This window comes from Drosophila melanogaster, chromosome 2R (genome assembly GCF_000001215.4).
Source record: "Drosophila melanogaster chromosome 2R".
Taxonomy (NCBI): domain Eukaryota; kingdom Metazoa; phylum Arthropoda; class Insecta; order Diptera; family Drosophilidae; genus Drosophila; species Drosophila melanogaster.
Window position 1 is genome coordinate 18,000,085 of NT_033778.4, and position 23,386 is coordinate 18,023,470.

At 43.0% G+C, this 23,386-nt stretch overlaps 3 protein-coding genes and 1 long non-coding RNA gene across 6 annotated transcripts in view; 3 read left to right on the forward strand and 1 right to left on the reverse strand.

The window, feature by feature from the left end:
* dpr13 (defective proboscis extension response 13) overlaps positions 1 to 7,818 on the reverse strand; it is a 32,781-nt gene extending 24,963 nt beyond the window's left edge. Inside the window, exon 1 of one of the 2 annotated variants that reach the window (NM_001038867.4) lies at positions 6,950 to 7,818. In NM_001038867.4, coding sequence (NP_001033956.2) covers positions 6,950 to 7,064 — 115 coding nt within the window. In that variant the 5' untranslated portion in view covers positions 7,065 to 7,818. The remainder of the gene's footprint in view (positions 1 to 6,949) is intronic. The other variant, NM_001299626.1, reaches the window with a different exon arrangement.
* On the forward strand, positions 5,311 to 5,911 carry lncRNA:CR44419 (long non-coding RNA:CR44419). The gene has a single exon (NR_124608.1). It is a non-coding gene; the product is annotated as a long non-coding RNA:CR44419 (long non-coding RNA).
* A 10,762-nt stretch (positions 7,819 to 18,580) lies between the features above and the next one.
* On the forward strand, positions 18,581 to 20,127 carry CG5084 (uncharacterized protein). Of its 2 annotated transcripts, none has more exons than NM_001299627.1 (3): positions 18,581 to 18,656; positions 18,962 to 19,294; positions 19,355 to 20,127. In NM_001299627.1, exons 1-3 carry the CDS (start codon positions 18,609 to 18,611, stop codon positions 19,676 to 19,678), a joined length of 705 nt encoding a protein of 234 aa, NP_001286556.1. In that variant the 5' UTR covers positions 18,581 to 18,608; the 3' UTR covers positions 19,679 to 20,127. The 2 variants fall into 2 exon arrangements, with proteins under 2 accessions (NP_001286556.1, NP_611279.1); NM_137435.3 differs by having other exon boundaries at positions 19,355 to 19,718.
* A 56-nt stretch (positions 20,128 to 20,183) lies between these two features.
* Positions 20,184 to 22,322, forward strand: CG10910 (uncharacterized protein). The gene is made up of 3 exons (NM_137436.3): positions 20,184 to 20,264; positions 20,345 to 20,677; positions 20,746 to 22,322. Exons 1-3 carry the CDS (start codon positions 20,208 to 20,210, stop codon positions 22,225 to 22,227), a joined length of 1,872 nt encoding a protein of 623 aa, NP_611280.2. The 5' UTR covers positions 20,184 to 20,207; the 3' UTR covers positions 22,228 to 22,322.
* Positions 22,323 to 23,386: the final 1,064 nt, after the last annotated feature.

Genomic DNA, 23,386 nt, shown 5'->3' on the forward strand with positions numbered 1-23,386 from the left:
GTTTGAATTGACCCTCGTTCAGCTGGCTGACCCTAACGCGCGGATGTCCTTGACAACTAAACCAGCCGAATGTCCGGCAATTTGACCCGCCCCCCTTTTTTCCATGGAGGTGCAGAGATAGCTGAGAGGCGGGGAATTGGGAAATTAATTACCGCATCATGGCGCGAAAATGGCTGCGCTAGGCTAATGCCTCAAAAGTCATGTCCAACTTTGTGTGCTCTCCGCGTTGTGCCAACTAAAAAGTTTCTAATTACGACCCCGAAACCAGGCTAAAACCCACCTTACCGCCCACAAGTCGCACGCCCCCCAATTTGGTGTTTTTTTATGCCCCGTTGATGTTGATGTTTAAGTTTTTAATAACATTTGCCACGGTGTTCCGTGTTTCTGTGTTAGACGCGCTCCGTATTTCGCTTTTCCGGGCGTTGCGATGAGCTGGGGAAAGGACTCAGGAGCATGTTAATACAGCCAGCTGGCAGGCATGGAAGCCATGTAAATGGTAATTACACTTAAAGCCATAATCCAGCTTTATGCCTAAGACTCGCGCCTCCGCTGCTAAGCTCCGGCTCGAAGGATTACGGCGGAGAATTACGGTTCCAAGGAGATGGTGGGGGAGGGATGCGTATTGCTTTTTTTTTAACTCCGCCCGACTCGATTTAATTTCGCCGACTTTAAGTTCTTTTCAGTCCAAGATAAATATTCATATGGGTTAATTATATAAATTGTCCAATGATACACAAGAGCAAAGTTGCTCGCAACTTTTCGCAGTTACGCAACCAAGTCGCAAGGAAAATGGCAAGTAAAGCAAAAAAAAAAAAAAACAGGATAGGAAAGTCGGGAAACTTTCAAGTCTGATTATCCGCATACAAAGCAAGTGGGCTGGTTTGGTAATCAGCTGAGCGACTGAGCTGCACTGAAACAATTCCGCCAACCGACGGTTTTCCCATATGCCCGGATACGGATTTGGATCCTGGTCCGGATTTTGGTTTAAGTACGAAAAGGAAAAGGCGATGGGTGCGAGTGGTGAGTGGTTCCTTCAGCCAGCTGAGCATAATTCCAATGGCATGGTGTCTTACGCATTTGTTTTAAAACGGCGGCTAGGAAGTTGCGACGCCATTTTGCCTTGGATTTTGGCGTCAATGCGCTCGTTGGCATTTAAAAAGCAGACAGTTTGCTCTAGTTGCCTCGACGCGCAATTACTTAGAAACACAGTCCCGAAAAATATGTATTTATATCCATCTGTACATCTGTGTGTGCCTCAATGTATGCTTGCATATTTCTGCCAAAAGTTACAACTTTTCTTGGCCAACAAAAAATGAAAAAAAAAAAGAAAAGAAACGGAAAGGAGAACGAGACTGGGAAGAAAGTTTTCACTTGAAATTCAAGCAATTGCTTTTGAAAAGTTTCAATTTCTGACAGTGTGTGTGCGAGTTGTTAGGCAAATTCTCTTTATCCTCTACGCGCGGCAGACCAAAAACGGAAAACAGAACACCGCTGGGGCGAGTGGAATGAAACTGAATAAAACCGAAGCAAACCGAGTTGAGTTCAGTTGAGTTGAGTTGAGTTGGCGAAAAAAAAAGGGAAAAGTTGCCTAATGAAATTGTGTCAGCGGGTTCGGCCTGTCCCGCTTGAAAAGCATCAAGAGTGACATAAAACACAAAACGAAATCAAGCGCGCACTTGAGCCAAATTAATTGTTGGCGCAACATCGCCAGTCCCGCTGCACTGAAAAAAATATAGTAGACACTAAACAGATTTTGTTACCTCTTAATATAAGCATATTTGATGATCTGAAGCTATAAAGTAAGATTTGCCAACTAAACTAAATTTATTGGCTATTGTCCTTTCAAAACTTCAAATTCTTATGCAATTTTTTGAAAGGCCAGCACACTAATTACTGATATTTTCAGTGCATTTGGTCCCTACTCCACTTACGCAACTCCAAAAGACTTTTTATGTCCTGCGAGCGAGAGCTGTAATTACGCCCAGCGAAAAGCAGCGAGTTAACCGGTCACTTGTATTGTTTTTTTTTTATCCTCCGTAAAAAATCAGCTCGTTACGCCAACTTCGAGTCGAGGAAAAGGTCCTTAGATCATAATCAACCACTCTCGATACGCGATGATGGGCCGGATTTGCCAGTCTGCAGCTCGGGTCAAAATTTGCGGTTAAGTCCGCACCAAAAAGAGGCCAAGACAAAGGTAAATCACAAAACCATTTGCATTCGCTTTTGACACGGCTTTAGTGGTTGGCTTTCGAAGACCCAGGTAACTTTAGTATGGCCTGTCTTAAATAGCCTGCCAGGACTCGCCAGCACAAGAAAGTTGCCTGCTAGTGGACGGGAAAGCGGGTGAAAAAAAAATGGGTCGAGGTGAAAAGTTGCAAATTGGAAAATCAGGATGGTAGAAGTGGGCCTGGATGCGAGCATCAGTGACAGCCAGCGCTGCTAAGTGCAACTAAAAAGTGTCTGAGTGTTGCATTTTGGCTTGCCCACTTCACTTTTGCCCATCCACATGTGCCACAGAGAGAATAATTTTATTGGCATCTATTAAAATGGGTTTTTATAAATGCGCAAAAGGAATCTGATTTATTCATGAGTATTTAGTTAATTGTGTACAGTGTTAATGGATATAATGAAGTAAAAAAAAAAAATCTTCAACTTAGTTTAGAAGTTATTTTTCCTAACCGGTAATATATTACCCATCACGAAAGTCAAGAACTAACTTTCACAAAACTTTTAAAGAAACTAATTAAAATTTTAAACGTAGCGATGCTTTTTTAATGCTCGTCTGTATTGCAGCTTTAAGATATCCTTGTTTTTGGCTCAGTGAACTGACACACATGGCCATGTCTTCGCATTTGCCATTGCCAAAAGGCGGCGCCTCCTTTGAATTATGTAGAATTTACGTGCTTTCAGCGCTTAAAGTGCAGCCATGTGCCCGTGTGTATGTATGTACATTTGTATGTGTGCGAGTGTGTGGTGTGTGTGTGTGTGTATGGGACCATTAGTTTTTGTGCTGATTATTATGGCTACCGCAGCGCAGCGCAGTGTAAGGATAGAGGCATTGGTAATGGGACGGGGAAGGGGAAGGGGACCACGCCCACGTGGCGCTGCATTTGTAACAGGTGAGCTTTATGGCTCTGTTACCGTTGCAACGCATTGCATTCAACGTGGTGTGTGGGTGTGTGGGTGTGTGGGTGTGTGGGTGTGTGGGTGTGTGAGTATGCCCCTGCATGTATCGTATTAAATTATGCTTGCCAACGCGCAATCCCCCGTGCCCCCTTGGCCACATTTTCCACGTATAGGCCTTGACCCGAGTCACAGGAACCAAGAGCATAAAGTCTGATTGCCACGCCCCACGCCCCATGCCCACTTCCGATGGATTTTACCTTTTGGCACGTCTGGGTTTCTCAAAATTATGATGCTGGCAATGAAGACATATTGGTAAATGCTCCCATTCACCCATACCATTTCACCAGCTCGTCAATCATCGCGCGTCATTAACAAATGCATCCTTTATCCCTGTGTGCCAAACGACTTTCGCTTTGTCATCTGGCATTGTCACCAGATTATCCTATTCTCACTGATCAGGCTCGAATTTCTATGGAAACTCAAACAAACTGATGGGAAGAGGGTAACTATGGCATTAGCCGATATTTATTCATCAATCAAGAACTTACTAAAAAGTGCAAAGCTGCAGTTAAACTCTTTTAAAAGCAGATATTCCTATTGAGTTCTACCAACTTCGAAGACTACAGTTTTTACACTCATATAATGAATGAATTACCCTTCTTTCCTCCGTTTCAAGACAAAAAACCAAATGTTGAATGTATCTGTTGAATTTCGTGCGAAATGTTTCATAATCATAGCCATATATATACAATAATTTAAATTCACGTTTTTCGAGTTAACAGAATGGGAATGAACAGATCCCAATCAGTTCAATTAAAATATGCACATCAAGTCAACTATTAATTTCATTCGACTAATTTGAACGTGCGTGGAGTCCTTTTTCACTCTTTTCAAAGGAATTTCACTCCATCGTTTTGGGTTACAAAACAAACAAAAAGGAAAAGTGGTCTGATATCGGAGGTCTGTGGCAATTAACCAGAGCAGCCAAGAAAAAATCCGAAACAGGCAGCTGGATGGAGCAGCTCCTGCGATAGTTAGCCCAATTAACCCGCCCAGCCGCAAGTGGCCCACTTATCCCGAGGCAGGCATCAATGGGTTTAACTTTTTGCCCGACTTTCACAGCAATTTCACAATTTCGAGCGGAGGTCTTCACTCATACAACCACACTCACACACACACATAGTAGTGTTGTGGGCCATGAAATTGTCATGCTCTACTAACTGTCCTAGCTGAACTGAACTAAACTATACTGAACTATACTGAACTGAACTGAACTGAATAGGGCTAAAACTCTTCGAAACTGCAGCTGCAAGTAAAGCTTGCAATATGCAACTGTTTTTCAGCCATTTGAACCATGTGGCTTCCACACAATGGTGCGTCAGTTTGGCGATGGTGGCGAGACCAGATTAAATTGAAAACCGTAGTGCAAAACTTTTGATTCGATCTGTCTAATGGAAGAGACGGGCCAGCATATTGGAAAAGTTCCTTGAAATTATGTCGACTTCTTAGGTAGATATTTAAATCTGAGCCAGAATAATTTTATTCTTCGATTCTTAAACAAAATGTGCTAAACCAAATGCATATGAGAAGGTGAATGATATATATCTTATGAAATATCAAGTCTGACATCCGGAATTAAGATATTTAAGTAAAATCAATACACCTTATTTAGATGACCAACACGGGATGTCATACAAACCGCTTGTTAAGCATTGTGAATAATTGAATAAGTGAATATTTGTACAGAGTATTTACATATATTTTGGTCGTTTTGCTTTTTAGCAACGCTCGATCTTTTCCATGTTTATATCGATGTTCACAACCAAAACATTCAAATGGGGAATGGGTAGCTGCACATTTTTGGCCCCCAAAGTGACATGGTCGCCCTGCTTAGCATATAGCCTGCAGTGCAGTGGAGAAATATATTTTTTTTTTATATTTTTTGGTTACATTATGCAAATATTTGGATGCATTGAGCTGCGGATTTGGGTGCAGCGACTAGTAATGCATTTGCTGCGACCCCGCTGGCCTTCAAAAATCCCATGGCTCGATCCACAGACATGCACCGCTGGCATAAATATTGATTTATATGAGCCTTAATGTATATCTAGGCACGTTCATGTGGCTGGCTAAATATTAATGCGGTCCAAATAAAAAGCGGCAGGCGCAGCTGAAATTGCTTGTCTATTTTATTTTTTTTTACTCATCGCCCTAAGCTGGCGTGCATTCTGAATATATTTATTTCGGCCTCTGTTTATTTCTATTTTCAGTTGCAGTTTTGGATTCTGTTTGTTTTTTTCGTATTTCGTTTTTGTGTTTGTGCATTTTTCATTACAGCATTGACAGTGACAACGACAACGACAGCGACAGGAGTGTGTGGCCCAAAAGGCCTGTGTTGGTGTGTGGCATGCAACAATGGATGCGCTAGATAGTCGCCAGTAGCACTCGCAGTTGCTGCGGTGTGTGTGCGTTGCCCCAGGGCCCCACTGTGTGTGTGCGCGTGCAAATGTGTGTGAAGACGTGGCACTTTTTTATGCCATTGTTGTTGTTATTTAGCAACGACTTTACGGACACCCTCTCCCCCCATCGACGCGGGGCACGCACAAAATGTGGCACAAGCAGTGTACTAGTTCCACATATCGGTATTCCTTGGAGTCGAGTACCAATCACTGCGAGAAAAATCGCTTAAATTGAAGACCAAATTTTATGTTGCGTTCAAGCATTCGAGAAATAAACATTATTTACAAATAAACTAGCAATTTATAAACATTATAAGAGGCACATTTTTTGTATATTGTAACTATTTAAGTAAGTTAAGAACTAATAGTTCTTGAGAATACATAGTCAGCTTTTGCATATTAAAAATATAATTTAAATTATTATATATAACGATTGACTATATGTTATTTATTATATGTATATTTTTAAATATTCATAAAGATATTTTGTTTAAAATGCGTAAAGCTTGAAAAGGGAATAAAGAGATTGTCAAAAGGATTACACCTGCATAAAAATCATAGTTTAGAAACATAATATACCTAATGCAACTAGAGATGATTATGATAGTTCCTGGTGTCATATTTTTATCGCAGTGCATATTCTATACCACTTTTGGCGTGTTCAATAGGTTTATTCGCATTCACATTTTCCCGATTGGACAAACTGGCGTTCTGCCGCTTTCGCTCTGTCTTATTGCCGGGCAATTTCTGGCTTTGTTGATTGCTTGACAAATTGCCAGTCAGCCAGTCAGTCAGACACAGAGAGAGAGAGAGAGAGAGAGATAGCGATGCAGGGCGCGAAAGAGATGGAGAGAAATGGCGACAGGGGGCAGCTTTCAGTGAGCTCAGTTGTAGAGACAAGTGTTGCTGTTGCCGTTTGGCGCAGGGGAATCCCCTGATTGCCGTTGTTGCGGTGTCAGCCATTGACAGGTGATGCACAGGTGATTTCCGCGCTCATCGCCTGACCTGTCACTGCACTCGACATCGGCAATGAAATGTTACAAATTAACGATTTCTCGACTTGGGCAATCTCGTGGCCTTTGTTGCGGCTCGTCCGTGATATTTGCCACATTTAATTTCATATTTCGCCAATTTGTCTTTTGACAATATTTCATGCATTACAGCGACGCTAATTGAATTAAATCGTGTTCGGTGAACAGTACAGAATAAGCGGAATGCAAATTGAAAAATCAACGGCATAAATAAATGAAAAAGTATTAAATGCGTCATTATTTTTCTGTAATTTCTACGCCTCGCTTTTATGTGGGATTTTATTTGATTTTTAGTTTTAGTGAAAAGTCATAATGTCTGTGTGTGATATTTACCGCAAATGCCGCATGCCGCAATATATGCTATTATAAAAATGAGTGCCGCTGGTTTTTGCAGCCTGTCAAGGACACGGCCATTTTTGATGCGATATAATCCACTTGATGCCGGCATTTTGTTGCTTTGTGTTGCTGTGTGTCGCTGAGGATGTTGCACTTATTTTCCGCTTGTTGTTGTAGCTGTCAATTGTTTTGCATTTGTGATTCAATTTATCAGAGCTTTAATTTGATTTCATTTGTCACTGCACTTGCATTTCAATTGGATGACATTGCATTAATTAAAACGTTTTTTCCCCTGCTCTAATTGTTGTTTATTTTTTTAGGCCCACACTTTTCGGTTATTTGATGTTTTCTTTATATTAAGCCTAATTAAATGCACTTTCTGCGTTGATTTATGCCCATTTGATGTGACCACATTGCTAAGCGCCATTTGCAATTAACTTTCCATATTTTAATTAAGCGTTTTTTTGCATTGTTTCATTTTCGCTTTTTGTTTGACTTGCTCGTTTTTTTTTTTTTGTAATCCTTTAGTCACATTTTAGCTGGGGGCACGTGGCAGCCATATGCCAGCACATTTGGAATTCATCATTTATAGTTTCGCAAAAAAAGCGCTCACGTTGCATGTACGTTGCGCATACGCCGCGTTGACCGCACCGAAACTACACTGCACCGCACCGAACCCGTTACCGCCGTGGTCAAAGTTCAACTGACTGAGCAGCAGCGTGGGAATTCGCCTGCCAGCCGCTGGTGTTGTTGTTTGGCCCTCGGTTGCACGGCTGCTGCTTTTTCCTGCTTTTCCAGCGCTTCGCTGCTTTTCCTTCTGCCGCTTTAGCCGCCTGTCTGTTTACTTTACGCTTTCGCACGCGACTGACACGAGGACCCAAGGAAAAGCAGGCAACACCAGTAGCAACACCATCACCAGTGGCAGTGGCAGCAGCAGCAGCAGCAGCAGCGGAAAAGTCTGCACGAACTTCGTGCGCTTGGCTCTCTCTTTCTCTCTCGACTTGCCTCTCTCATTTTCCTTTTGGGGAAACTCTCAAGTTTTATAGCATCTTGCGTTCGCGTGAAATGTTTGCTTAATTGGTCCTTTGAAACCGAAACCCAGTCCTTTCAATTTATATCAACTATTCCGTTTAAGGCAATCAATACTATAGTTTTTTTTTTTTGTTATTAAGCACTTGTTCTATTAACACATATATTACATTGCAACTAATGCAGCTAACCTTATTATATCAACTTAAAGAAAAGAGGTAAAAGCTAAAAGGTTATTATGTTTCATATATCATTAAATTTGGTTTAAATCCTTGCCATATTTTTGATTACCATTTCATTTAATTGTGTATGATTAGATGATTTAGGGCTAACAACACATTCAACTTTTAGGTATCCTTAATTTGCCTAAACAAGGCTCAACTTAACAGTTTTACATATACCGACACTAAATTTTTTTATGCCAAAAAAAACTAAATTTTTTTAGTGCATATATTGAAATTTTAATTTGTTTTCAAACAGCTTCTAGGATTGTCAATCTTCAGTGAACAGCTGGTACGATTTTTATAGCAAACATTTATCGCAAACTCACTACTTCCGGTCCTCTCTCTATCTTTCTCCTTGTTGTTTGTGCGCATAGTTGGACTCTCTCTCTCCTTCCTGCTTTCATCGCTCTCTCATTTTGTGCAGCCATTTCGCCGAGTGACGAAAGCACCTTCGTCACGCGTCTCGGCTCTAATCGGGTGCAAACAAAGCATCAGCAAACCGCTTCAATTTGGGTTATTGTGCTGAAATTAGTTGGTACCAAGTTGTGGGCCCTCAGCTGGGCGAACTTAACTTTCCATTTCAGCCAGCTCATGGTTTTTTTTTTTTGGCCACGTTTGGGCTCGCAGAAGTCGGTTGCATACTTTGGGGCTAGCCAGAAATCCGAACTAATAAATGGCTAACACGCTTTAGACCTTGTCAGGCTGTGAAAGCATTTTCGCGTCGAAGGCGCCATCTGCCCAGCTGCAATGTCACATTCCGCTTGAATTCTTTGGCTAACAAGGAAAACCGGGGAAATGCTGAGCTAAAACGCGGGAAAGTGTCTTGCAGATTAAATTCCTGAGTTTCATGCTTCAGATATATTAGTCAAGTCAAATGCAATGGACCACTGTTTAATAAGAATACAGATCTCGTTCATTTTTATTTTAAATAATTTTCATGCATTAAATTCCTTTCACATAGCTCTTTGCGATCTTTTGAATAATTAAAATCGAACGCCTCTCTAATATTTCACTTAATGAGTTCGATGTTCTGCTGCCCATCCAAATTTAATACCCAAGAAGACAAATAGTCGCAGCTTCTGGCCAAATTGCCGTTGGAAAATCATAACCATATATCAGGCAATGAAAACCTGACCCGCAAACATCTAGTCGTGTATGTTAATTCCCCTGCCCTTCCCCGTTCCACTCGATATCTGGCACACTGACCCACACTCAATCTCCCTGGCCGCCCAGTTTCCTAGTATCCCAGTATCCCAGTATCCGTATAAATGGCCGGCGATTTCTGTTGCCTGAGCACATAAAAAGTTACACTTGCTGGGTGCCTTGCTTTTATTTTATGTACCCGCAGCCGCAGATTGCTGCAGCTTTCATTATCTAAAAACAAGAAAATCACAGACAATCAGTTAACGCTGCTCAAGCAAATAAACTCGTCAGGACAGGCAAAAAAGGCTGTGGTGAAAGGCAGAAGAAAGTCGGCAGGGAAAGAAGTCCAGACGGGCAAGAAGTTTCCTTCTCGTGTCCTTTTTTTCGTTGGGGGGTCTCTACGCAAACTTAGGGAAAAAGTTCGACCAGAGTTTGCCCGTTCGTCGGTTCCAGTTTGCAGTCAATGGTGCGTCATTATTTTCATTTATTGGCACAATCAGTCAACGTTTTATTTCCGGAATGTAATTAGGTAAGCTGCCATAGACAAAGACAAACACACACACACACATACGCTCACACACACACGCGCACGCCGGAAACACGCAGACAGATGCAGATAGAGATGGGAGCCGTAAGAAGAAGAAGATGCCACCACGAGTGTCCTTTATGGCACAGTAATGCGAGAAGTTTAAGCTCAAGTAGGGGCAGCCAGACAGCCAGGGTCTCCAAGGACCCTGAGTGCGAGTCCTTTGGGGAGTGGCAGCTGATATCCCAAAATGCGGAGCAGCTCAGTAATTATATAAAAATAATTATTTTCTTTAACGAATTTTTTATACGCATAAGCAATATCAATATTTTCCCAACCATTAAGCATGTTTCATTAAATCACGAACTTAATTATATTAAAACTAACAAAAAACGTGAGAGTGGTAAATAATTTCATTTACTTTCACTTAATTTTAATTTACTTTAATATGAATTTTCATATTTAAAGAGATATCGTATAAGCTATAGAGCCATTATAGGTTATATGGATACATAGTTAAGAGTGCTTTTAAAAGCAATTACTCAAAGGATGTTTACAAAAATGAGGAAATCATTTAAAAACTATTATAGTTATTAAAAATTTGCTGCTCTCAATGTGATCTTGAGCCCACCTCATTCCTCTGGAGTACTTGCTTCCCAAATGTAAACAGGCAATTATTTGCACACCGCGTGGGGGTCAATTTGCCCGCGGAAAGTGGTTGAACAATGGGACTGAATGATGGCGGGAAACAACATCTTCGATGGTGAGCCAAATTGAAAACAAATGGGCAGCACCAACAGATAGACTACGGGTGGGCGTTAAAGGGCGCGGGAATATGGGGGGCGCGTCAGCTAACAAGGAAAAACATCTCTAACCAAATGGCAGTGGAAGTGAAAAACAAGCTGCAGCAGCAGCCAGTGAAATTTCAAAAATGCTGCCACCTTGTGATGAAGCATCAGCGTCAGGTAGCTGAAAATGGAAAACTTTTGGCGCGCGGAGATGAATTGCTCGCTGCGCCAGCACACAATGGCCAGGAAGAGGCCGGGAAAGCCCAGCACCCCCAGGAAATCCCACGGAAAACGGCAGGAAAACCTTCACGAAAAACCAGCAGCTGGCAGCGAGTTAAGCGAAGCGTTCCAGATAGAATTTGAGCGCAGTAAATTTTTCAATCGACTCGCTAATAAAGGCAATAAATATTCGATTCGCTTTCGTTTGCCTCCGTTTCGATTCGATTCGTTTCGTTTGAAGTATTTGCTTTTTGCTTTCGGCTGGATACACTCCGCGCTCTATAGTTTCTATTTGTATTATGTTTGATAATCCTACAGCTTCCTTTTCTTCCATTCTTATCGGCTATTTTCCTGCAATTCGGCTCGCTTATTTTCAATTTTCTTGCCGCTTTGTTTTGCTTTCCCACTTGTTAGACAGTGCGACAGCGAAAATTTCATTTCATCTCACTGCATTTCACGTTAAATTCAATTTAACGTGCTGGTATTTTTCGCATCTACCTTTTAGCCCGACCTCGGTTGGCATTATTCTGGCAAACATAGCTCAGAATTTCCATCGTTTTCCACCGCCATTTTCCAACATCCAAACAACCAGGGTGCATTGTTCGCTGTCCGTTGTTCGCAGTAAATAAAAGGCGACGCAACAAAGCAGAAATGAAGAAATTCCCCCAAAATGGAAATCTGTCACACAATGTCGTTTGGACTTTTCTTTTTTAACCGCCTTTCCCGTGGCAGCGTTTTAAGCGCCCAAATGAGCCGCAATATTGGAATCAAAGGAATTGCTCGACACAAGAAAGGACTATGACTATAACCAAACTGCTGACGTCGACGGACTGCCAATAGTTTTACAGCCGCTCATTTTCATTTTTCAAACATTTTCCGGGAGCCATCGAGCCGTTGGCATCGAGCGCCACTTAACCAAATTGAATATGGAAATTGATTTTTATTGTAATTTTTCTCGATTCGTTCGGCTCCGTCCGTCAGATTAGATTATCCACCAGTTGGCATCATCGATTTCCCAGGAATTTTTGGCTGCGAACTTTGGACAAAAGTTTATTGAAATATTTAGCGGGAGAACTTAAGTAATAAGTTGCCGAATCAGTACGCAAAAGATTAAAGTCCAATAAACCAGAGAAGCGAAACTCTTTTCCAGGCGGCGAAAACCACTGGCTAAAATTGGGTTTTCATTGGAAATTACTGGTAAAAGTTTGTCCACCAGATAGTGATGGGCATTTAAGCCCTTTTGGGCCGCAAATTAAAGTCCCCTCAAGTGCTTTCAGTCACCTTCAGATGCTGCAACAATGGACTTTCTGAATGTCGTCCAACACTGATTGCTTTCACTGAAATACTGATGCTTCCTGATGGCTTCCACTTCCCCCAAAAAGTTCTTAATTATTTTTGCACTGATGGAGAAGGACGAAACGAGCTGCCTAGCGGCCAATTATCCGCCATAATGCGGTGATTTAATTTAAAAACCTGTCACAGCAAAGGCATGTGTCAGTGCTTCGCCCTCCACCGACGGATTTTTCCATCTGACAAAGAAGCGCGAAACGGCTTTGTTTCGGGCCATATCTTGTTAATTATGCCCAAGGCTGCGGAAATGGGAATGGTGAATGGAACATGATGACAATGACACCTTTGCATGTCCGAAGCGCTGCAATTTACGACTTAATCTGCGCTTAACCAGGCTGCAAGGGTCCTTTGTCTTTCGTTCGGTGCACTCTTTTGGGCCCTTCAAAACGAACAAGTCCAAAGCCAGCTTACCGGGCAGTTTATATCCGCTTAAATCATTTCATTAAGGGCCAGTTGCACAAAGGGACAACTAGCTTAGTTAGCTTGCCAGGCCAAAACGGAAAACAAACAATGCAGGCTCGATTGCTGTGGGAAAAGGTTTCGACACATGCCAATAAACTTCATCCAATTATGCTCTACTAGCTTCGAATCTTCTAAAATTGGAAAACAAAGGTGGAGCTCCCTTAATTTACCTGTCATGTCCGCATTTTAAGTAAATTGTGAGTTAATTTTTATCCTATCATCCGGCACTCGTGAAATAGATTCGTTTAAGTCTGTAAGTGAAGGAGTCTTAAACCAATCCATCTGCCAAGTGGCTGTTCATTTCATTGTAGCCACAATTTTCCTGGCATGTGCACCCACTCCTCGCCATCCTGCCACAACAATGGCCACAAAATGGCAGCCAGATCCTGGGAAAGTATGGTCAATGAAAGGCCTCGTGCCCGGCTAAGACGAAATGGTACGGCTCATTTATTATTCTCCTGATTGATATTTCACAATTAATAATTGCTTGACGTTCGAGTTGATGGGTATAATGTGAAAATTGTGCAGATTGCCTACAGTGGAACATATAATATTATAACTCTACGAAGGGGGTCATCCATTTATAATACGCCACTTATATCTTTGCAAATTGTATCTAAGATATTGATTATATCGAATATAACTCCATTTTATGGTATGATTTCAACGATGCAGCTCAGATTTCACTCCATTTCGACATCCACCGTGGCCCCGTTGCTGGTGAAAAATGCTCCAACTTACCACTTAATCCCGCTTAAGTAGCCACCCGTTCCTCATTCCCACTCCTGTGATCTCCTTTTGAAAGTCCTCACGGTGTGCCGCCACAGACCAGTTGAAATCCCATCCAGCTCCTGGCAGAAGCCGCAGTCGGAACTGCAGCAAAAATCGAAAGCGCTGGCGCTCTTTGTCTTTTGTTTGCTGATTGCATTACGTTCTCGGAGCTTTTGGCAGATCTCCTGGAATATACATACATACCTCTCGGCATGTAGAGCAAAAGTTTTAAATTAAAAGTCCAACGCCAGCTTATGGAACAGTTTATAGCCGCTTAAGCCGAAGGAAACCATACGGACGGGATTAAGTGGCTGCGGATTGAAAAGAGGCGGAAAATTTTCACTTGATGGTCGAAACAATGGACTTAGCAATTGACCAATGGCAGCAGACATGCAGACATTGGCTATCGTTTGGCGGTTATCAGCGCCATAAAACTGTAAATCTAATCACTCACTTTTAGCCGACCCACCCCGACCCTTCCTCTTTTGAATTGTAAAATTAACCCGAATTTCATGTGACGTCAAACGAATTTCTGGTGAATTTCTTTGCTTTTAATGAACAATTTTTCGCTGTTTGATTTCGTTTGCTCTTTTCGGGACTTTCAAATGAGGTTTCTGGTGGAATGGAAAGTAAACTGTTGGCACATGTGTGTTTATATTGCTAATAACTTGACGTCTGCCTCTGTATTTGTCTTTGGCGAAATGAAATTAAATTCCTCGTGTCAGTCGAGGAAGCGTTTAGGCCCCAGCCGTTCGTTTGAAAAGCGTTGGGGGGCTGCGGTAAAGGACTCCTCGCCCTGTCACAATCAGAAACGAAGGCCCCGGGTCCGGAATGTGTGCGTTGCAGCGTGGGTGCTACGATATGTGCCACTCGTAACCTAAACTAAAATAGAACTTTGATGTCGGGCGACATCAGCAACAGTTTGCTGGCCATCGAGGATGGCACTGGGATAATAACGGTCAGGGGTTTGGGGCGAGATGGAGAGTCCTAATTAGTTTTTATTACGATGCACATGTTGCTGCCATTCGTTGGTCAGGTGCTTTCCACTTTTCTGTTGTTCCACTCTACACTCGGCGAAAATCTCTTGAAACCATTTCTATTATCTGAACCGATATGTTCCAATATAATCTACATTTATGCAAATCAATACTCGTTTGGATACTCGTATTTACAGTTTGGCAAGAAAAAATTGGTTGATAGATTCATCATACGTCTTACATCACTTAGGCACTTATTTTTGCGCAGTGCATGGCAACAAAAGCGGCAACAGTCGCTTCCGATTCGTGGCTTGGCTGCTGCCGGAACCGGAAACGGATGTGGATGCGTGTGTGTGCTGGCGTCCAGCGCAGCAAATGCAACTGTTGCAGGTAAAATGCAACTGCAGCTGCAACAGATGCAGTGACCTATGCAGCGCGTATGGCCACTGTGGAGTGGCCGGGAGTGGTTTTAAGTGCAAAACGCATCATGTGGTTAATGCACTTTAATTGCCCTTGGCCATCCCAAACTAACCCGCTGGCAGTGGTGAATTGTTGCACCATACGACCCACCTGAACCAACTGAACCAACCGAACCACCCACTGGCCCGTGCGCACCATTTAACTTGATTAAAATTCGCATTTGGATAACTTTGAGGCACTTCTAAACTGTAACAAAGGCGGAGAGCAGCACTAAAACGTAATATCCACCAGTAAAATCAACTGGAAAGCCCGGACCAGCCAGTAAATCTACGACACACAAAGGAAATGTTACGGCACAGCCTCTCTCGCTCGCACGCCGAATGCCATCCCGCTCTCTTCCGACAATTCCCCGGCGTGCAATGAAAGCGTTAATAAATTTCATGAGTTCTCTCGCATAAAAACTTCCGCTCAGCTTCCACGTCGACTCGCTTTTCTCGCTTTGAAATGCAAATTTCTGCTCCTACGCTGCACACCGCCGACCTCTTGGAAATATGTAAATCACATTCACAATCAGATTAAATCTCAATAAGCATTGGACTAAAATTCAAATGCCATTTTGCCATTAGACCGCACAAATATTGTCACAGAAATCAAGGCCCCCAACAAAAGTTTCCAGCAGTTTTGTCCCCTTTCACAATTTTCCTGCGATTCTGCCACACACATATGGCGCAGCAGGCGACTTTTCCCGTCCCGAATTTTCGTCTTAGTATTTATTTAAAAACATGGCAGCAAATGCGAGGAAACACGAAAATGTTGCATTGAATTAACATTTAGGGAACACAAAAAAATTTCCGTGTTCGGCAAACAACAAGAACTGAGCTACATGTTACACATTTTTAATGTTCTCTGATGGCGCTGGAAAAAAAAAATGAGTAATATCGCACGAAAAAAATGCAAACTAAAAATAAATGAATGCAAATAATTTACAATGGAATAAAGTGTTGACAGGGAAAAGTTTCCCCTGCTAAATTTGCATAAAAAACTTATTACGCATTTACCTTTGCGTGAGAAACACAGGCAACTTAAAGCGCAAAGGGCCCTTTAAACGTGTAGAGTATTCAAGAGTGCGGCGTATAAATTTAAATTGAAATGAAGCACACACTTCATCGATTTTCGTGTGTTAAGTGAATACCACCCATACAACTAATTAATGGATGGAAAATAGCTTTATTTTTTAGGTAGAATAGCCATGGTAATACAGACAAGTTCTCATTTCACCAAGTATTTATTAATGCGGCGAGCTTACCTAACAGGTTTTAATGTCACATATTAAATAAAGCATATTTTTTTAATACAGCTTAATGACAGCTTAAAATTGACAGCAGCAAAAGTAATAACTGCGGTTTAACTATGTATACTTGTCATGCTTGCTCAAAATCATTGACCAAATGAATATTGCGCATTAAAGCATAATTGATTTACTAATCGGTAAAACGTTCTGCATGTTTAATTTCCTTATATCAATATCTAAACACCAAATAAAGTTATTTGTTTACGTTTGTTTGATTCTAAATACATATGTGCAAATAAAAATGTGTTTACACTTATTGGCAATTTACGGACACTTTCACGGAATTTTAGCTGTATCTGCAAACATAATCTTTTCGTGTACAATTTAATGAATGTAAATTCGTGTTTAATGCTTTAATGTCTGCTGCAATTGTACATATAAGCAAAAGTAAGATCCTTTTCGCGGTGCTTGCACCATCATCTGCTGTGCTCTTTTCCGAATGCACTCTTGAAATTAAAACTGCCATTGTGCGTGACTGTCTAGACCCCGCATTTATTTGCCAGTCGAGCTGCAGTAAACAAAAGAGATGACAGCGCCAAAGGATGAAGCATTAACAACAACGGCCGCAAACAATGCGCAACAATATCCATCCTTACCATTCTGTCGCGCACCGTACGCAGCATTCCATTTTTAATGACACCAGTCAACAGCAAATGCGCGCAGCTGGAGGTTGTGGGCCAAAAGGACCTTCCGCTGGTATTTAAAGCGACACTCGAGCTGTTTTCCCTCATAACTCGCATAAATCATTGCTCTTTTCGGGACCGTGTAATGAAAGTGCTTAACAGCTACTCGAGATCTGAACAGAAGCTGAAGAACAAGCTGAAACAGATACACAAGCCGCAGTGTAAAGCCACTTCAAGCGCATTACATGACTTACCACTCCATGGATGCCCAGGAGTAGGAGTCACTCCACACCAAAGGGCGTGGCATTGCGAGTAGGAGTGGTAACCTGGGAGTTCAGCCATCAGGCTGAAATGATATGATATGACACCAACAGCGACAACCCAATCTGATTTGGGAACGTAGGGGAGCCATGACTTGTGGCTTACCTTGGTGACTGTCAGGACAAATAAAACGGCTGCCCACATTCAAATTAGCACTTGTCGCCCGGTAAATCTTTCTCCCAGAAAAGTTACACTCGAGCAGATGCGCCTGGCAGGCAGAAACACTGAGAGAAATGCAGCACGTAACTAATTATATTCCTATAGCTGCCTTCATACATACACTCTTATCAATTGATATTTTTATATATATGGTTATTTTCATGAGTCTCTTTTAAGATCGATTGCTTTTTTGCTGTCATAACACTGTGGATCGCAGACAGTCATTCATTATTATTAAGTTCTAAAAAATAAATCCCGCGATAGTAGCTAAATAATTTCCAATCTATATGGTTATTTTTTCAGTGTAGTACCACCAAAAGTTGGCGCTACCTGCACTTTATGCTTTTGATAAATCGTTCGAGTTGCGACGACTTTTCCACAAAGGTGCTTGGAGCAATGTCTCAGCTTATAAATCTTGTTTGGTCTATCGCAAGATGTATGCGAATCCCACATGTGTAAAGATTTTTTCCCATCGTTGTGTGTTTTTGATAAATACGTGGTAGCCGCATTCCCAAGATACTTTTCCCAAAATATTCGAAGCAAGAAAAAATGGTGGAACTGAGTACACATTTAGTGCACGCCTCGCTAATTAGATGATAGTAAATTCGTCAGCCAAACATTTGTTGATTATTATTATTTTTCAATTGCCAACAGCAGCGTTAGATCGATATAGGAATTCGGTACGCGGCAACAGCTGATAACCGAATTCATGGAAATTGGGTTTTTACTTTCAATGACCTTAGGCAAACAAAGTTACTGCTTATCAGTTTTGGCTATATCTATTCTGAGAACTGGCTTGCCGCTGTTAGATTCCGCTGATTTATGGCCATGTAATCGGTAGATTAAAATCCCAGCTGAAGTGGCTCTTAAAGGCCCAAATCACCACTGGCTCTTCAAATAGAAAGCGCTACCAGAAAGTCGAATGGCATGATTCAGCATGTGTAAAATTAGGTCTTATATCATAAGCACAGGAGATAACAACCCGACCAGACAGACTTTCAGACCCCAAGGAAATGTGCAGACTTATCAGACGACACGGTCCCTGATTGAAGTGTTATTTAACCTGCCAACCAACATTTATCTTAGCCACGTTGGATATGACTCTTAGCCCCGCAAAGAGCCAATTAAATGAAAATTGCTGTTGTCTTCGTGCTAGAATTTATCTAATCATAGTGCATTGCTAATTAGTGGCTAATTTTGGATCCTGATGGATCTTTTAACTGAGAAGCTGAGGTATAAAAGGCGCAGCACTTCTTCAGAATCACTAGATTGAAAGTAATTGAAGTTATAAACATGCAGCTTTTCACACGAGTTATCCTGTTGGCCGTGACCATTTTCAGCGTAAGTTCTAGTACCAATCTATAGCGTATAGACGTATAGAATAGAAAGTTAACTTGTATGTAAGTAAAAACGCTCGCAGTATTGTTGTTACAACTTTTTTAACTCAACGATTGGGCAAATAAAATCAATTTTACTGGCATGTGTCAGCTCTTATCAACTTAAATGTTTATTCTCAGAAATAATAGAATTTAAGGGCAGATTTCATACGTATAGATTTCAAGTGTAACATTTAAGAAATATGTATTTTAAATTACCAAGATAGAAATTGCTTTAAAACATTAAACACTTTTTCTCCTCAATCTCAGGTCAGTGCCGTGCCGCGTTTTGGAGAAGATATTGGTCTGGAGGAGGTCCTATTCCGCATGGTCCTTGGTGAGGCTGAGGGTCGAGGTCTGACTCCTGCTGCCCAGACTTGTGCCAACATCTACCTGAACACCACCCAGAAGAACGGCGATAAGTTGGCCAATGCCACCAATGCTTGCGAGGAGGCAGCCAATCGCACCAATGTCGCCTACACCCAGACCAGCAACTCCACCATCAACCAGATCCGTCTCCAGTTGTTGACCCTGGAGCAGAACCTGCAGCTGTGCCGCAACGAGACCGATTCGGCTATTTTCCTGAACTGCACTGTGTCCACTGTGAGTGTGTTGACGTTATTTACAAATTAATCAGCATGGCTAACTTCCATTTTCCACCAGTTCGACAAGAACCTCCAGCTGCTGGACACCTCCAACTCGCAGGCCTACCGTGCTCAGTCCCAGTTCGTTTCCAATGCCACTCAGATGAATGCCGAGAAATCGAACTGCATCAGCTCCGCTGTTAGCGAGGCCAAGGTTCAGTCCATCCAGGCGGCCAACGACTTTAATTCGTGTCTGGACAAGATCCCAGCCCAGCGTGAGGTGCCACAAAAGATGGAGCAGCAGCTGAGAGAGCAGCAGCAGGAGAAGCCCACCCAGATAACCAAAGAGCAAGTGTCTGCGAAGCCACAGCTGATGTTCGAAGATCTGCCTTTGACCAACTAAGTTCAGAGATAAATAATTATTAAAATGCTTAACTTCACAGAGATCAATCATTGGGTTTACTTAGAAATCTTTAACAATCAATATAGGGGGCTTTATTTGTATCGAATAAGACTAGGTATTTCTTTTATTACTTTACATTATCAGTTCGATTCGGTTTTTTCCTTAGAACTTTCGCCAAAAAGTTTCCCTTCAAGCCCTCTGAGAACATAAATCGGTGGAGTTTCCCAAACCCCTAAAAAGCTTACTCACCGATTGAAAGACTTTCTGCTACTTCACACCCAGTTCCGTATTCGTAGACCTTTATCATGATGATGGCACTTTGCCCACTCATTGTTATCATCAATTAGAATGCTTAAGACTTATCACCTGGCCGTCCGACCATTTAGCTGATTGCGCTGGGCCCCTAAACAATTATAGATAAATGCAATTTAATAATGGAGAATAAAAACAAAATATTAAAAATCAAATGCGCGCCGCTTTAAATTGGTCACCTGCCAGCGAAGCCACCTCAGAAACGAATTGAACCGCCATGATGGAGGTTCCCTGCAAAATTTTAGCAGTTTGTCTGCTGCTCGTCGGTGCTCAGGTGAGAATGCCAAACCCACTGAGAGGTGAAGACGACACCCCAGGGTGTGGGCTTATATAATGCTCAAATGAATTCCGCAGGCGTTTGCGGCAGCTGAAGCAGACAGGAGTTCCAAGGAGCTTACCTGGCAGTCCCTGTTCTACGATGCCGTGACTGGAAAGCTGCAGGAGCCGCTGGCCGAAGACCTCATCGAATTTGAAGAGTGCACTGCCCTTTACACTGTGGACAACATAGAGATCCTGCTGAAGGCTGGCTACAAGATTCGTCGTTGCGGCAAAGTGCAATCTAAGGATATTGATAGATATTTGGAACGCCAGGATGCCGTCTACACGAAACGCAATTTCGAAAGGGAGTTGGTTACGTGCGCACTTCGCGAATCGCATCATGACAACCGGCAATGCTACGTGGATACCGTGAGTTTTTATCTTCGATTTAATAACTCTTACAGTGGAACTGTGACTAAGTCTATTGTTCCGTACAGGTTCTGAATCTCTTCAGCTCAGTGCGTCCTTACCGCTACGATCGTCGCCGTTACAGTGCCTGCATTTTCCGTGAAGTAGAAAAGGCAGTGATCAAGCTGAATGCAGCTTCCATCGCCCTGGCCAATTGCATCGCCCAGAGTCAGCCACAACCACTACCGCCCCAGAACAGCACTTTGCCACCACCGCCTCAAAACTCCACTACTGAAGGTCCATGGTGGGGAAACACTACCACTCAAGGTCCATGGTGGGGAAACACCACTACTCAAGGTCCATGGTGGGGAAATACTACTACTCAAGGTCCATGGTGGGGAAACACTACCACTCAAGGTCCATGGTGGGGAAACACCACTACTCAAGGTCCATGGTGGGGAAACACCACTACTCAAGGTCCATGGTGGGGAAACACCACTACTCAAGGTCCATGGTGGGGAAACACCACTACTCAAGGTCCATGGTGGGGAAACACCACTACTCAAGGCCCATGGTGGGGAAACACTACCACTCAAGGTCCATGGTGGGGAAACACCACTACTCAAGGTCCATGGTGGGGAAATACTACTACTCAAGGTCCATGGTGGGGAAACACTACCACTCAAGGTCCATGGTGGGGAAACACCACTACTCAAGGTCCATGGTGGGGAAACACCACTACTGAAGGTCCATGGTGGGGAAACAATTCAACGGAAGGTCCTTGGTGGGGCAATAACTCTACTCAAGGCCCATGGTGGGGAAACAATTCTACGGAAGGTCCATGGTGGGGTAATAACTCTACTCAAGGCCCATGGTGGGGAAACACCACTACTCAAGGTCCATGGTGGGGAAATACTACTACTCAAGGTCCATGGTGGGGAAACACTACCACTCAAGGTCCATGGTGGGGAAACACGACTACTCAAGGTCCATGGTGGGGAAACACCACTACTCAAGGCCCATGGTGGGGAAACACTACCACTCAAGGTCCATGGTGGGGAAACACAACTACTCAAGGTCCATGGTGGGGAAACACAACTACTCAAGGTCCATGGTGGGGAAACACCACCACTCAAGGTCCATGGTGGGGAAACACCACTACTCAAGGTCCATGGTGGGGAAACACCACTACTCAAGGTCCATGGTGGGGAAACACCACCACTCAAGGTCCATGGTGGGGAAACAACTCAACGGAAGGTCCTTGGTGGGGCAATAACTCTACTCAAGGCCCATGGTGGGGAAATAACTCTACTCAAGGACCATGGTGGGGAAACAACTCCACTGAAGGTCCATGGTGGGGAAACACCACTCAGACTCCACCGATCTGGAACAGCACCACTCTTGGCCCCAACTTCAACTCCACTCAAGGTCCATGGCTCGGCAACTCAACCCAGGGACCCGTGAACACCACGGCAGCTCCTTGGTGGAACAACACCACTGCCAGTTGGAACACTACCACCGAGGGAAATTGGTTCGATCACCTGCTGAACGAGATTGGAAACCTCTTCTAGACTTAAAATGTCGCGAAAAGCAAACCTCAAATATTAGGGGATATGGTCAGTGGACTAAGCTTTAGGCCAGCAAATAAATAAACTTATCAGCATTGAAAAGCTTTTGCGATTATGCTCGATTGGCGAGCCAATCAATGCGGGCCGGGTTGATAAGTTGATAAGCCATGGCCTCCAATGGGAAGCGGGAGCTCCGCAAATTAAGCGGAGACCGCAGCCACCCACTGGGCTCCGGACTGATTAAGATTTATTAGCCAGCTGGGGAGACCACGTGTCGCAGACGGCTGGGCAAAATGATGGATTTCAGTGAGACGTCAGCAAAATATTGCCGATACTCCGGACGTGGCCTTGAGCACCCACTTGGTGTGGATGGGGGGGGGGGGGGGGTGACTCCACGAGGAAGCCCGCATGCATAACGAGCTCGGAAGCTCCGTAATTAGTTAGGATCTAGCGATGGGGCTTCAGTAATGAGCTGTCTGCTTTTCTGAGTTGTGCTTTCCAGCTAAACCAATAAAATAATCATGGATTAAATAAACGTTATTGGTGGAGCAGAAATCACAGAGGCACTCCGGCAAAAGGACTCGAGCATACGGCCAAAGGTTGAATAATTGCACATGGCTGACATTTGCATAACCTCCTGTCTGGCAGTCAGCCTATAGCCCCGTGGTGGTGCAGAAGAGGTACTGCGGTGTGGCAACGATGGAGGTGCTACTCTGTGCTTCTGCCACACAAAGGGAAACTGACCTAAACAATGGAGGTATGCGCAAAACTTTTAACCTCAGCGCCAGTAGATAAATCAACCTGGATCATCACCCACAGCATTCGTTGTCAGCACACACCTTCATTGTGTGTCCTGCGAAGGGTAAATCCCCGGCAGATTCAAGTGCACTGCAACAAAAAGAGGGTAGCGGAAGCTAAAATCTTATATATATGTTTTATAGCTTTCGAAAGAAGTTTTTTGAGTCATCTAACTAGATTGCTGTGTTTAAATATGCCAGATATACGATGACTTACCTATGCTAAGCTAACACATTTTCTCGCTGTGTACCCTCTCACCATTTCATCGGTTTGCCAGAGCTGCCAGTAACATTTACGCCGCTGGAAGTGTGTGTGCTCAAACATTTTCCCACACTGACCTGGCCACTGCAGCTATAAATTGCAG